The 15,648-nt window shown below is 50.0% G+C and overlaps 1 protein-coding gene across 1 annotated transcript; it reads right to left on the reverse strand.

The window, feature by feature from the left end:
* Nucleotides 1-585: 585 nt before the first annotated feature.
* On the reverse strand, nt 586-15,102 carry LOC137359800 (uncharacterized). Its single transcript, XM_068025499.1, has 6 exons — nt 15,021-15,102; nt 10,093-10,215; nt 4,465-4,587; nt 3,543-3,674; nt 2,129-2,251; nt 586-690 (listed from the first exon to the last, which is right to left on the reverse strand). Exons 1-6 carry the CDS (start codon nt 15,100-15,102, stop codon nt 665-667), a joined length of 609 nt encoding a protein of 202 aa, XP_067881600.1. The 3' UTR covers nt 586-664.
* Between the last annotated feature and the right edge of the window lie 546 nt (nt 15,103-15,648).

The raw sequence follows: 15,648 nt of genomic DNA on the forward strand, positions 1-15,648 counted from the left end.
TCTCTTTCCCAGGGAGCAGTGGAGGCTGGGTCCTTGAATATATACAAGGCTGTGTCAGAGAGATTTTTGAACTACAAGGGAGTCAAGGGTTATGGGGCATCAGCAGTCGAGTTGAGGCCCCAATCAGATCAGCCATGATCTTATTGAACAGCAGAACAGGCTCGAGGGGCCGAGTGGCCTGTTCCTGCTCCGTCTCCGGCCAATCACAAAGAACGAGTAGACCAGGAGTGACCTGACAGTGATGGACCCCGCGAAGCACACAAAATGTTGATAAATAAAAGAGAGCTAGCCGAGCAAGGGAGGCCTCACAGAGTTCAACAGCTGGATTCTAACTCTTCCGCTAGCTCTTCAACTGCCCTTTGGCTCATAATACCCCGGCCTTTGCTGTCCCATCCGGTATTATCGCCGTTACACCACTGGACCCTGCTGTTGCTTTCAAAGCTCAATAAGCAAAGACCAGAAATAAAAACAAGAAATGCTGGAACCACTCAGCAGGTCTGGCAGCATGCGTGGAAAGAGAAGCAGAGTTAACGTTTCGGGTCAGTGACCCTTCATCGGAACAAGACATCGAAACAAAGACCAGTGCGGATTTAAGTGTGGATTTTTAATGAATGCTGTCCGGGATACAAGGGGGATGATGCATGAGATCTGTCGGAGAATCAGATTAGGGATGGAGCTGAACAAAATCTCCTGTGGAATAAATCAAAGCAAAGAACTGAAGGGAATAAAAAAACTCGGTCGGAAAATTAGGACAACATTTCATCATCAAAAATCATGCAGAAACCATTCGGCCCATGGCATCTGTGTTGGTTTTTTGAAAGAGTTTGTTATTTTGATTATTCCCCACCCCTCTCCGTTCTGCATAACCCTACAAACTGTTCCCCTCCAAACATTCATCCAGTGACCTGTTACAAGTCTTTCTCCCATCTCCTGCTACCACACCGTTTTTTTCATTCATTCCTGGGATGTGGGAGTCGCTGGTTAGGCCAGCATTTATTGCCCATCCCTAATCGCCCTTGAGAAGGTGGTGGTGAGCTGCCTTCTTGAACCACTGCAGTCCGTGTGGGGTCGGTACACCCACAGTGCTGTTAGGAAGGGAGTTCCAGGATTTTGACCCAGCGACAGTGAAGGAACGGTGATATCGTTCCAAGTCAGGATGGTGTGTGACTTGGAGGGGAACTTGCAGGTGGTGGTGTTCCCATGTATTTGCTGCCCTTGTCCTTCTAGTTGGTCGAGGTCGTGGGTTTGGAAGGTGCTGTCTAAGGAGCCTTGGTGCATTGCTGCAGTGCATCTTGTAGATGGTGCACACTGCTGCCACTGTGCGTTGGTGGTGGAGGGAGTGAATGTTTGTAGATGGTGTGCCAATCGAGTGGGCTGTTTTGTCCTGGATGGTGTCGAGCTTCTTGAGTGTTGTTGGAGCTGCACCCATCCAGGCAAGTGGAGAGTATTCCATCACACTCCTGACTTGTGCCTTGTAGATGGTGGACAGGCTTTGGGGAGTCAGGAGGTGAGTTACTCCCCGCAGGATTCCTCGCCTCTGACCTGCTCTTGTAGCCACGGTATTTATATGGCTACTCCAGTTCAGTTTCTGATCAATGGTAGCCCCAAGGGTGTTGATAGTGGGGGATTCAGCGATGGTAATGCCATTGAATATCAAGGGGAGATGGTTAGATTCTCTCTTGTTGGAGATGGTCATTGCCTGGCACTTGTGTGGCATGAATGTTACTTGCCACTTATCAGCCCAAGCCTGGATATTGTCCAGGTCTTGCTACATTTCTACACGGACTGCTTCAGTATCTGAGGAGTCACGAATGGTGCTGAACATTGTGCAATCATCAGCGAACATCCCCACTTCTGACCTTATGATTGAAGGAAGGTCATTGAGGAAGCAGCTGAAGATGGTTGAGCCGAGGACACTACCCTGAGGAACTCCTGCAGTGATGTCCTGGAGCTCAGATGATTGACCTCCAACAACCACAACCATCTTCCTTTGTGCTCGGTATGACTCCAACCAGCAGAGGGTTTTCCCCCTGATTCCCATTGACTCCCTCGCACACCTGCCCCGCCTTAAACTCTGGGTGACTTTAAGTATTAAACAGAAGAAAAAAAGATGTAAAATACTGCTTACCAGCACTGTGCTCTTGTATTATTAAAAGGTGTTGCAAGACGGTTCGGAGATTTGCAGAATCGAGCTTGTCGAGGATGGTTTTGATGGCCACTCGTGGATTCTCTTCACCACTCCCGGTCACTGCTGTAATATATAAAAAAAAAACACTGAGACTTAAGCAACAGTTGTGCATTTCAGTGATTAAAAATATCAGCTTGCATTTATGTAGCGCCGTTGATGCAGTGAAACACCCCAAGGCGATTCACCGGAGTCTGAGCACCCAACATTGGACGCTAAAGCACACAAGATGTGGATGAGCTGCAAAGATCTCATTGAATGGTGGAGCAGGCCCAAAGGACTAGATAGGCGCTTTATAAATGCGGCTTCGCATTGTTGTCTTCCTACGAGAGAAAATACTGCGGATACCGGAAATTTGATCCCCTCCGCTTGTTTTCGGGGAAACCCACGATCCTATGAATTAGGAGCAGGAGGAGGCCACTCAGCCCCTCCAGTCTGCCCCACCATTCAGCGGGATCATGACTGATCGGATTGTAACCTCAACTCCACATTTCCACCTAACGTCCGATAACCTTTCACCCCCCCTTGATTATCAACGATCTATCTACCCCTGCTTTAAAAATATTCAAAGGCTCTGCTCCCACCACCTTTTGAGGAAGAGAATTCCAAAGACTCACGGCCCTCGGAGAAAAAATTCTCCTCATCTCTGTCTTAACTGGGCGACCTCTTATTTTTAAACAGTGACCCCTCATTCCATATTCTCCCACAAGGGGAAACATCCTTCCCACATCCACCCTGTCACGACCCCTCAGGATCTTATATGTTTCAATCAAGTTGCCTCTTACTCTTCTAAACTCCAGCGGATACAAGCCTAGCCTGTCCAATCTTTCCTCATAAGACAACCCGCCCATTCCAGGTATTAGTCTAGTAAACCTTCTCTGTACTGCCTCCAACACATTTCCATCCTCCCTTAAATAAGGAGACCAGTACTGTACACAATGCTCCAGATGTGGTCTCACCAATGCCCTGTATAGCTGAAGCATAACCTCCCTACTTTTATATTCAATTCCCCTCTCGATAAATCATAACATTCTATTCGCTTTCCTAATTACGTGCTATACCTGCATACTAACCTTTTGCGATTCATGCACTAGGACACCCAGATCCCTCTGCATCTCCAAGCTCTGCAATCTCTCACCATTTAGATAATGTGCTTCTTTTTTATTCTTCCTGCCAAAGTGGACATATTCCCACTTTCCTGCATTCTACTCCATTTGCCAGGTCTTTGCCCACTCACTTAACCTATCTGTCGCCCTTATGTCCTCTTCACAAGTTCCTTTCCGACCTATCTTTGTGCCATCGGCAAATGTGGCGACCGTACCTTCGCTCCCTGCAATATTCCCTCAACGTGACCTACCGCGGGCCATTGAGGTGTAGCTGGATATGATCTGCTCGATGCCTCTCAGGTCGCCTTCCTCCATCTGGTCGAGCAGGCGCTCGAGGCTTTGCCAGTACGTCTCTGTAATGTCCCTTCCAGCGCGGGGAGCAACTGAAATTAAACGAGAGGAGAGCTCGCAATGAGGAAAAGGCTGGAAAGCCAGAGGCCGAAATTTCAGGGAGCACACGCCACGAAAAAGATTCCCATTTCCGTCGGGGCCCATCGCAACCCCGGGACATCCTGAAAAACTGTGCAACCCGTGAAAGACGCTTGCGGTTGGGTAGCTGTTTCAAGGTAGGGAAGGTGTTGTCTGAACTCTGACGTGGACTCGACAGGCCTCATGGTCCCCTTCTGTGCTGTAAATGACAAGGGCTCTAAGGTATATTAGCTCTAACAGGAATAAGGAATTCTTGCTACAATTGTACAGGGTGTTGGTGAGACCGCATAAGGGGGTCGATCATTTCGGACAGTGATGAGGAGAAATGTCTTCACTCAAAGGGTTGTGAATCTTTGGAAATCTCTACCCCAGAGGGCTGTGGATTCTCCATCATTCAATATATCTACGGCTGGGATAGGCAGATTTTAGGTCTCTCAGAGAATCAAGGGATACAGGGAGCGGGCGAGGAAGTAGAATTGAAACCCAAGATCAGCCATGGTGGAGCAGGTTCGATGGGCCCAATGGTTTACTCCTATTTCTTGTGTTCGTGTGGAGGGGTTGAGGCCCTGGGGGGGGATTTGAATACAAGGCTGAGAATGTTCGAACGGTGGTGTTTGCGGATCAGTGGAGGAGGGGGGAGAAGCGCATCGCAGGTCACTGGGGAGTGGCGACAGGACGGGAGTTCGTGCCAGTCGGGAAACAGATTCTGAGTGAGGACAAATGCGGCAGATCAGCGTAACTTACGCTGAATATCCTTTCCGAACGTGAAGAACTGATTGTAGAGGAACTGCAGCAAATTGTCATCGCAGCCGTCGAGGAGGTTACTAATCGTCTGCCGTGAGGTCTTCAGACTTCCTGAGATCTTAACTGGACATGAAGTATCATTAGTTGTCACAGTTCAGTAATCCTCCTACTTCCCCGCCCCACCTTGCAAAAGGGAAGGAGGAAAGGAGGTAGGAAGAGAGAGGGAGGGAAGGAAGGTGGGTGAAATTACAGGTACTATCAATGAAAGAAGCAGGCGATTTGGTTGGACTGGTCTGTTCTGGTGTCCATACGTCAGGCAAATCTCCACCCATTCCCTCCACTTTATCTCAGCCTTCCAGCACATCAGAGCGTCGGATCAGAAGTAGGCCATTCAGCCCGTCGCGCCTGCTCTGCCAGTCAACTAGACCATAGCTGATCATCTATGTCTGCGCCACTTTCCCGTGCTCTCCCCATATCCCTTGATATTATGAGTATCCAGTTATCAATTCTGTCTTGAAACATACTCAGTGACTGAGCTTCCACAGCCCTCTGGGGTAGAGAATTCCAAAGATTTACCACCCTCTGAGTCAAGGAATTCCTCCTCATCTCTGTCCTAAATGGCCTACCCCCTTATTCTGAGACTCTGTCCCCTGGCTCTTGACTCACCAGCCAGGAAAAACATCCTTCCTGCATCTGCCCTGTCACACCCTGGAAACATTTTGTAAGTTTCAATGAGATCACTTCTCATTCTTCGAAACTCTAGAGAATACAGGCCCAGTTTCTTCAATCTTTCCCTCAGAACACAATCCTGCCATCCCAGTGATTAGTCTCCTAGCACTCCCTCTATGACAGGTATATCCTGTGATAAGGTGACCAAAACTCGATACGATATTCCAGGTGCGGTCTCACCAAGGCTCTCCATAATTGAAGCAAGATTTGCTTAACTCCTCTGCTCAAAACCCCTCGCAATGTGGTTAACTCTTAAATGCCCTCTGAAATGGGCGAGCAAGCCACTCAGTTGTATCTAACCTCAATAAGGAATGAATCCGGACGGGCCACCCGGCATCGCCCGAGGCACCGGAAACGACAACGGCAAACCCAGCCCTGTCGACCCTGCGAAGTCCTCCTTACTAACATCTGGGGGCTTGTGCCAAAGTTGGGAGAGCTGTCCCACAGACTAGTCAAGCAACAGCCTGACATAGTCATTCTCACGGAATCATACCTAACAGACAATGTCCCAGACACTGCCATCACCATCCCCGGGTATGTCCTGTCCCACCAGCAGGGCAGACCCACCAGAGGTGGTGACACAGTGGTATACAGTAGGGAGGGAGTTGCCCTGGGAGTCCTCAACATCGACTCTGGACCCCATGAGGTCTCATGGCATCAGATCAATCATGGGCAAGGAAACCTCCTGCTGATTACCACCTACCGCCCTCCCTCAGCTGATGACTCAGTACTCCTCCATGTTGAACACCACTTGGAGGAAGCACTGAGGGTGCCAAGGGCACAGAATGTACTCTGGGTGGGGGTCTTCAATGCCCATCACCAAGAGTGGCTCGGTAGCAGCACTACTGACCGAGCTGGCCGAGTCCTAAAGGACATGGCTGCTAGACTGGGTCTGCGGCAGGTGGTGGGGGAACCAACAAGAGGGGAAAACATACTTGACCTCGTCCTCACCAATCTGCCTGCTGCAGATGCTTCTGTCCATGACAGTATTGGTAGGAGTGACCACTGCACCGTCCTTGTGGAGACGAAGTCCCGCCTTCACATTGAGGATACCCTCCATCGTGTTGTGTGGCACTATCACCGTGCTAAATGGGATAGATTTCAAACAGATCTAGCAATGCAAAACTGGGCATCCATGAGGCGCTGTGGGCCATCAGCAGCAGCAGAATTGTACTCAACCACAATCTGTAACCTCATGGCCCGGAATATCCCCCACTCTACAATTACCATCAAGCCAGGAGACCAACCCTGGTTCAATGAAGAGTGCAGGAGGGCATACCAGGAGCAACACCAGGCATACCTCAAAATGAGGTGTCAACCTGGTGAAGGTACAACATAGGACTATCTGTGAGCTAAACTGCGTAAGCAGCATGCGATAGACAGAGCTAAGTGATCCCATAACCAATGGATCAGATCTAAGCTCTGCAGTCCCGCCACATCCAGTCGTGAATGGTGGTGGACAATTAAACAACTAACTGGAGGAGGTGGCTCCACAAATATCCCCATCCTCAATGATGGGGGAGCCCAGCACATCAGTGCGAAAGATAAGGCAGAAGCATTTGCAACAATCTTCAGCCAGAAGTGCCGAGCTGATGATCCATCTCAGCCACCTCCTGAAGTCCCCAGCATCACAGACAAAAACCAGGACAAGTCCAACCCGGCCAATTACCGCCCCATCAGCCTTCTCTCAATCATCAGTAAAGTGATGGAAGGTGTCATCAACAGTGCCATCAAGCAGCACTTGCTTAGCAATAACCTGCTCAGTGACGCTCAGTTTGGGTCCCACCAGGGCCACTCAGCTCCTGACCTCATTACAGCCTTGGTTCAAACATGGACAAAAGATCTGAACTCAAGAGGTGAGGTGAGAGTGACTTCCCTTGACATCAAGGCAGCATTTGACCAAGTATGGCATCAAGGAGCCCGAGCAAAACTGGAGTCAATGGGAATCAGGGGGAAAACCCTCCGCTGGCTGGAGTCTTACCGAGCACAAAGGAAGATGGTTGTGGTTGTTGGAGGGCAATCATTTCAGTCCCAGGACATCACTGCAGGAGTTCCTCAGGGTAGTGTCCTGGGCCCAACCATCTTCAGCTGCTTCATCAATGACCTCCCTTCAATCACAAGGTCAGAAGTGGGGATGTTCACTGATGATTGCACAATGTTCAGCACCATTCGTGACTCCTCAGATACTGAAGCAGTCCGTGTAGAAATGCAGCAAGACCTGGACAATATCCAGGTTTGGGCTGATAAGTGGCAAGTAACATTCGTGCCACACATGTGCCAGGCAATGACCGTCTCCAACAAGAGAGAATCTAACCATCTCCCCTTGACATTCAATGGCATTACCATTGATGAATCCCCCACTATCAACATCCTAGGGGTTACCATTGACCAGAAACTGAACTGGAGTAGCCATATAAATACCGTGGCTACAAGAGCAGGTCAGAGGCGAGGAATCCTGCGGGGAGTAACTCACCTCCTGACTCCCCAAAGCCTGTCCACCATCTACAAGGCACAAGTCAGGAGTGTGATGGAATACTCTCCACTTGCCTGGATGGGTGCAGCTCCAACAACACTCAAGAAGCTCGACACCATCCAGGACAAAGCGGCCCGCTTGATTGGCACCCCATCTACAAACATTCACTCCCTCCACCACCAACGCACAGTGACAGCAGTGTGTACCATCTACAAGATGCACTGCAGCAACGCACCAAGGCTCCTGAGATATCAACACTGCCCCAGCTCTCACCATTTACTCTGTCCTGCTGTTTTATTCTATCAAAGGGGAAAACCTCACACTTATTCACGTTATATTCCATCTGTCATTTCCTTGCTCAGGGTTGTCCAACATACAGCCTGCGGGCCTGTATCCATTTCACCAAAGGTTTCCACCAGGTTTGAAGACGTATTTCACTGATCAGAAATTTCCAATCACCATCTTCTTTCAGACTAGCTTTTTACAAAAATCGCACCACGATTTCACAGCTGACGGGTGCTGCAGGAGAGGCGGGAACTGCAGATTCCCAAATTCAGACAGGTCTGGGCTTTTCCGACTTTTTTTTTAAAAGGCCGCTGGAAAAACACAAGTCTGTCCAAAGTTGGGAAACTGCTATTCCCAATGTTAGCACCTGTTAGCTGTGCAACTGACAGTGCAGTGTTTAAACAAAAATACTGACCAACCGCAAAGCTGCTGTGCTGAGCACTCCCACACCCTGCACCTGTCTGAGATAGAGAGGGAGGGGGAACAGGGAGAAAGAGGGGGGCAGAGATAGAGGGAAGCAGAGAATGAGAGGGACAAAGAGAGAGGGGGAACAGGGAGAAAGAGGGGGGCAGAGAGAAAAGGGGGGAGAGGGACAGGGGGACAGAGAGAGATGGGCCGAGAGAGAGGGGGACAGAGAAAGAGAGGGGGACAGAGAAAGAGAGGGGGCGGGAACAGAGAGAGAGAGATGCGGGGCTGAGAGGGGGGTAGAGAGAGAGAGAGGGGCACAGTGAAAGAGGGGGACAGAGAGAGGGGTGAGAGAGAGAGGGAGGAACAGAGAAAGAGAGGGGGACAGAGAGAGAGAGAGGGGCACAGAGAAAGAGGGGGACAGAGAGAGGGGTGAGAGAGAGGGGGGAACAGAGAAAGAGAGGGGAGAGAGAGAGAGGGGACAGAGAGAGGGGTGAGAGAGAGGGGGAACAAAGTAAGAGAGGGGAGAGAGAGAGAGGGGACAGAGAGAGAGAAATGTGGGACAGTGAGAGGGGGGGACAGAGAGAGGGGGCACAGAGAGAGAGGGGCACAGAGAAAGAGAGGTGGGACAGAGAGAGAAGTGGGACAGAGAGAGAGGCAAGACAGAGAGAGAGGGGTGGGGCAGAGAGAGGGGAAACAGAGAGAGGGGGACAGATAGAGAAAGTGGGGGGACATAGAGAGCGAGAATGGTACAGAGGAGGGGACAACACAGAGAGTGGGAACAGAGAGAGGGGGGACAGAGAGAGAAAGTGGGGGGACACAGAGAGCGAAAATGGCACAGAGTGGGGGTGGAACAAGACAAAGAGGGGGAAAGAGGGGGAAAGAGGGAGAGAGACGGGGGAGAGAGAGAGAGAGAGAGACGTAACAGAGAGAGGGGGGATCAGAGAGAAAGTGGGGGAGGACATGGAGTGAGAAACACAGGGACACAGAGAGTCAGAGAGTCAGAGAGTCAGAGAGAGAGGGAGAGAGTCAAGATCACTCCTGACAGATGGACATCTATCCGGAACACTCCGCATCGCGACGACAAATTTGTGGGCAAACATTGATTTAATTGTGCAGGCAAAGAAATTGCCAGGTCTCTCACTAAATCAGTGTCCAACATAGTGACCAGAAAGTAAGTCAATCAACTAGTCTCCTCATTTGAAGTTTTGATTAACATCAGCAAATACCATCTTATTATTATAATAAATATCTTTCCATTGCCATTTCACTCAACTGTCCCTTTAGTTTCCCTCTGAGCATCACTGCCATCCAACTGAAACACCGTTCCAATTAATTTCATGACATGGTGAATTTGTTACCCCGAGAAATGATTCTCAGTGATTTGTTAGCATGTATCATGCCTTTACTGTCTCTAATGAATTGTATCCCGAAATCCTGTCCATCCTCCACCCCATCGAGTTCCGGAGACTAATAGCAGCAAGGGATATGGGGATAGTGCAGGAAAGTGGCATTGAGCTCGACGAGCCCTCATGGTCTCGTTGAAAGGCGCAGCAGGCTCGAAGGGCTGAATGGCCTACCCCTGCCCCTATGTTCCTCTGTTCCCGCCCCCCCCCCACCTGCTTTGTGAGGCGCAAGACGCCCATTCTGCTTCGCCCGGCCACATTTCATCACCTCCGGTTCATCTCGCATTCAACAACCAAACTGTGGCTGAAAACGAAAGGGTTTTGACGTACACAGAGTGAAGTCTTGGAAGGTGAACATGTGTCTGAGGACAAACTGTAGGGTCCCGGCATCAAAGTCGTTCAAAATGCTGTCAATCTTTCCACGTGGGTTCTCTCCAATGGTGGACGCCATTTCTGAAAATCAAACATGAGGGCTTCGTAACCCTTGAACAGCGAAACCAGGTACTAAATAGCTGTCAAACGACTGGGAGCTTTTTAATCCCAGATTTATTAATGGGATTCAAATGTCATCATTTACTGTGGTCAGATTCGAACCCATGTACCCAGAGCATTGTCCTGTACTCTGGATTACTAGTCCAGTGACTTAACCACGATGCCAATGCATAGTGGGGGGGGGGGGTGAGAGTCCTGAGTGAGGGTGTGAGGGTGTGATGGAGTGAAGTCATGAGGGAGCGAGAGGGATGTGAGGGCGTGATGGAATTAAGTAGTGAGGGAGTGAGTGGATGTGAGGATGTGATAGAGTGAGGTCGTGAGTGAGGTAGTGAGGGGACGATGTGAGGGTGGGATAGAGTGAGGCCATGAGGGAGTGAGGGGGATGTCAGTGTGGGAGGGAGTGAGTGGATGTGAGAGTGTGATGCAGTGAGGTAGTGAGGGATTCAGGGGGATGCGAGGACGTGATGGAGTGAGGTAGTGAGGAAGTGAGGGTGTGATGTGAGGGTGTCATGACGGGAGGGGGATGTGAGGGTGTGGTAGAGCGAAATAGTGAGGAAGTGAGGGTGTTGTGAGGGCATGATGGAGTGAGGTGGTGAGGGAGTGAGGGGATGATGCGAGGGTGTGAGGGGATGATGCGAGGGTGTGATAGACTGAGGGAGTGAAGTAGTAAGAGGGTGAGGGGCTAATGTGAAGGTGCAATGGAGTGAGATAGTGAGAACAAAGAACAAAGAACAGCACAGCACAGGAACAGGCCATTCGGCCCTCCAAGCCTGCGCCGATCTTGATGCCTGCCTAAACTAACACCTTCTGCACTTCCGGGGACCGTTTCCCTCTATTCCCATCCTATTCATGTATTTGTCAAGATGCCTCTTAAACATCTCTATGGTACCTGCTTCCACCACCTCCCCTGGCAGCAAGTTCCAGGCACTCACCACCCTCTGTGTAAAGAACTTGCCTCGCACATCCCCTCTAAACTTTGCCCCTCTCACCTTAAACCTATGTCCCCTAGTAAATGACTCTTCCACCCTGGGAAAAAGCTTCTGACTATCCACTCTGTCTATGCCGCTCATAACTTTGGAAACCTCTATCATGTCGCCCCTCCACCTCCGTCGTTCCAGTGAAAACAATCCGAGTTTATCCAACCTCTCCTCATAGCTAATGCCCTCCAGACCAGGCAACATCCTGGTAAACCTCATCTGTACCCTCTCCAAAGCCTCCACGTCCTTCTGGTAGTGTGGCAACCAGAATTGCACGCAATATTCTAAGTGTGGCCTAACTAAAGTTCTGTACAGCTGTAGCATGACTTGCCAATTTTTATACTCTATGCCCCGACCGATGAAGGCAAGCATGCCGTATGTCTTCCTGACTACCTTATCCACTTGCGTTGCCACTTTCAGTGACCTGTGGACCTGTACGCCCAGATCTCTCTGCCTGTCAATACTCCTAAGGGTTCTGCCATTTACTGTATACCTCCCACCTGCATTAGACCTTCCAAAATGCATTACCTCACATTTGTCCGGATTAAACTCCATCTGCCATTTCTCCGCCCAAGTCTCCAACCGATCTATATCCTGCTGTATCCTCTGACAATCCTCATCACCGTCCTGAACTCCACCAACCTTTGTGTCGTCCGCAAACTTACTAATCAGACCAGCTACACTTTCCTCCAAATCATTTATATATACTACAAACAGCAAAGGTCCCAGCACTGATCCCTGCGGAACACCACTAGTCACATCCCTCCATTCAGAAAAACACCCATCCACTGATACCCTCTGTCTTCTATGACTGAGCCAGTTCTGTATCCATCTTGCCAGCTCACCTCTGATCCCATGTGACTTCACCTTTTGTACCAGTCTGCCATGAGGGACCTTGTCAAAGGCTTTACTAAAGTCCATATGGACAACATCCACTGCCCTTCCTTCATCAATCATCTTCGTCACTTCCTCAAAAAACTCAATCAAGTTAGTGAGACACGACCTCCCCTTCACAAAACCATGCTGTCTCTCGCTAATAAATTTGTTTGTTTCCAAATGGGAGTAAATCCTGTCCCGAAAAATCCTCTCTAATAATTTCCCTACCACTGATGTAAGGCTCACCGGCCTATAATTTCCTGGATTATCCTTGCTACCCTTCTTAAACAAAGGAACAACATTGACTATTCTCCAGTCCTCTGGGACCTCACCTGTAGCCAATGAGGATGTAAAGATTTCTGTCAAGGCCCCAGCAATTTCTTCCCTTGCCTCCCTTAGCATTCTAGGGTAGATCCCATCAGGCCCCGGAGACATATCTACCTCAATGCTTTGCAAGACACCCAACACCTTCTCCTTTTTGATAATGAGATGACTGAGACTATCTGCACTCCCTTCCCTAGGCTCATCATCCACCAAGTCCTTCTCTTTGGTGAATACTGATGCAAAGTACTCATTTAGCACCTTGCCCATTTCCTCTGGCTGCACACATAGATTCCCTCTTTGTCCTCGAGTGGGCTAACCCTTTCCCTAGTTACCCTCTTGTTCTTTATATATGTATAAAAAGCTTTGGGATTCTCCTTAATCCTGTTTGCCAATGACTTTTCATGACCCCTTTTAGCCCTCCTGACTCCTTGCTTAAGTTCCTTCCTACTTTCTTTATATTTCTCAAGGGCTTCTTCTGTTCCTAGCCTTCTAGCCCTTACGAATGTTTCCTTTTTCTTTTTGACTAGGCTCACAATATCCCTCGTTATCCGAGGTTCCCGAAACTTGCCAAACTTATCCTTCTTCTTCACAGGAACATGCTGGTCCTGGATTCTAATCAGCTGACGTTTGAAAGTCTCCCACATGTCAGATGTTGATTTACCCTCAAACAGCCGCCCCCAATCTAAATTCTTCAGTTCCTGCCTAATATTGTTCGAAATAGCCTTTCCCCAATTTAGCACCTTCACCCGAGGACTACTCTTATCCTTATCCACAAGTACCTTAAAACTTATGGAATTATGGTCACTGCTCCCGAAATGCTCCCCCACTGAGACTTCGACCACCTGGCCGGGCTCATTCCCCAATACCAGGTCCAGTACGGCCCCATCCCTATTTGGACTATCTACATACTGTTTCAAGAAGCCCTCCTGGATGCTCCTCACAAATTCTGCCCCATCCAAGCCCCTAACACTAAGTGAGTCCCAGTCAATATTGGGGAAGTTAAAATCACCCACCACCACAACCCTGTTACCTTTACATCTTTCCAAAATCTGTCCTCTACCTGAGGTAGTGAGAGAGGGAGGGAGGGAGGGATTCCGGAGAGAGGGAATGAGTGAAACTGAATCGGAACGAAACATCACTGAAGGAATCAGTCTGGGGTTGGAATCTGATCACTGGTAGAAAGTCATTGGTTATTATTGGATATAAAGTCCAGTCTGACAATGGTGCGATGATAATAAAGGGAAAGATTAATGGGAGCATTTGATCTTTTATTATTTTATATCTTTAAATATTTGATAAGAGCCGTCCATATTCCAGAATCAGATCAATAAAAGTCCATCAAGTGCCACAGCACAACTGTCTGCCTGTCTGAGTTTGAATATCCAGGGTGTAAATCCAACCCAAAACCTTTGAGCTCCAGAAATGAGGATCGGACCTGATGGTTCGCAGTACTGAGGGAGGGCCGCAGTGTCGGAGGGCCAGTACAGAGGGAGTGCCGCAGTGTCGGAGGGCCAGTACAGAGGGAGTGCCGCAGTGTTGGAGGGCCAGTACAGAGGGAGTGCCGCACTGTCGGAGGGGGAGTACAGAGGGAGTGCCGCACTGTCGGAGGGTCAGTACACAGGGAGTGCCGCAGTGTCGGAGGGTCAGTACAGAGGGAGTGCCGCACTGTCGGAGGGTCAGTACAGAGGGAGTGCCGCACTGTCGGAGGGTCAGTACAGAGGGAGTGCCGCACTGTCGGAGGGTCAGTACAGAGGGAGAGCCGCACTGTCGGAGGGGGAGCACTGAGGGAGTGCCGCACTGTCGGAGGGGGAGCACTGAGGGTGTGCCGCACTGTCGGAGGGGGAGCACTGAGGGAGTGCCGCAGTGTCGGAGGGTCAGTACAGAGGGAGTGCCGCACTGTCGGAGGGGGAGCACTGAGGGAGTGCCGCACTGTCGGAGGGGGAGCACTGAGGGAGTGCCGCACTGTCGGAGGGAGAGCACTGAGGGAGTGCCGCACTGTCGGAGGGAGAGCACTGAGGGAGTGCCGCACTGTCGGAGGGTCAGTACAGAGGGAGTGCCGCACTGTCGGAGGGTCAGTACAGAGGGAGTGCTGCAGTGTCGGAGGGTCAGTACAGAGGGAGTGCCGCAGTGTCGGAGGGTCAGTACAGAGGGAGTGCCGCACTGTCGGAGGGGGAGCACTGAGGGAGTGCCGCACTGTCGGAGGGGGAGCACTGAGGGAGTGCCGCACTGTCCTATGCACTGTCATTCAAACAGGAGAATGTCCAAACGCACTCCCCTCAGCACCGAGAGGGACCACAGCAGCAGACATATGGGAACACCACCTCCTGCAAGTTCCCTTCCAACCTCTCTCCCGATTCAGGAATGAATGAGCTGGGGAAAACAAGGTCACTGGAATCCGGAATTCAGGAAACAACAGCACAGTGTCCCTGCAGTCAACATTCCCACTGCACAGAAGCAGGGGCAGTAAATGCTGGACGCTCACATCCCGAGAATGAATTTAAAGATTCTACAATCTACAATCGACATCGCCCAGTTTGGGACAGTGCAATTTTAGACACATTTCGACAGTGTATGTCAGAGAGAACTCACCTGGAATCTCTGCTTTCAGCTCACAACGCCAAAGGTTTGCAGTCCAAATTCCTGACGAGGGATCAAACAGGACAGCAAACATGAAGTGATCAAAGTTCACCTCCGATCGACTGAAAAGCTGCCAAAACTAACAACAGCAGCTCCACCCTGCTAAATTCAGGACTGTTTTACCGCAAACGCAGGGAGATAAACACATTAACTACTTTCACAGTCATCTCAGAAAACAGCACCTGGTGTTTTCTGTTTATAAGTTAGCAATGACTGAAGGGTATATTGGCCAAACTGGAGGCAGAGAGCAATTGTCAGCACAGAACGAGGCCGTTCAGCCCATCGGGGCCATGCCAGCCCCCCGCACAGCGATCCAGTCAATCCCACACCCCCCCCCCCCCCCCCACCCCCATTCCGCCCCAGTAGCCCGGCTGCTTTATTTCCGGCAAGAGCCCAAATAATTGCCATTTTAAATAAGGGATTGTCTCGGCTTCCAAAACCCTCGTGGAGAGTGAGATCCAAGTTATGAACAATCGCTGTGATAAAAGATGTTCCCGATTTGCCAAATTAATCTCTTCACAAAATGCACAATTTGTGTTCCCTAGTCCTTACAACATTAGCACCAGCAGAGAGAGTGTGA

This window comes from Heterodontus francisci, unplaced genomic scaffold (genome assembly GCF_036365525.1).
Source record: "Heterodontus francisci isolate sHetFra1 unplaced genomic scaffold, sHetFra1.hap1 HAP1_SCAFFOLD_329, whole genome shotgun sequence".
Lineage (NCBI taxonomy): Eukaryota > Metazoa > Chordata > Chondrichthyes > Heterodontiformes > Heterodontidae > Heterodontus > Heterodontus francisci.

What these genes read in the sequence shown, in the direction of transcription:
- LOC137359800 (XM_068025499.1), bottom strand. Translation starts at nt 15,102, where the DNA reads ATGTTTGCTGTCCTGTTTGATCCCTCGTCAGGAATTTGGACTGCAAAC. An exon ending in CTACACCTCAATGGCCCGCG is followed by an intron (nt 2,252 to 3,542) that starts GTAGGTCACGTT and finishes TATATATTACAG; the next exon opens with CAGTGACCGGGAGTGGTGAA. An exon ending in AATACAAGAGCACAGTGCTG is followed by an intron (nt 691 to 2,128) that starts GTAAGCAGTATT and finishes TTTATTCCACAG; the next exon opens with GAGATTTTGTTCAGCTCCAT.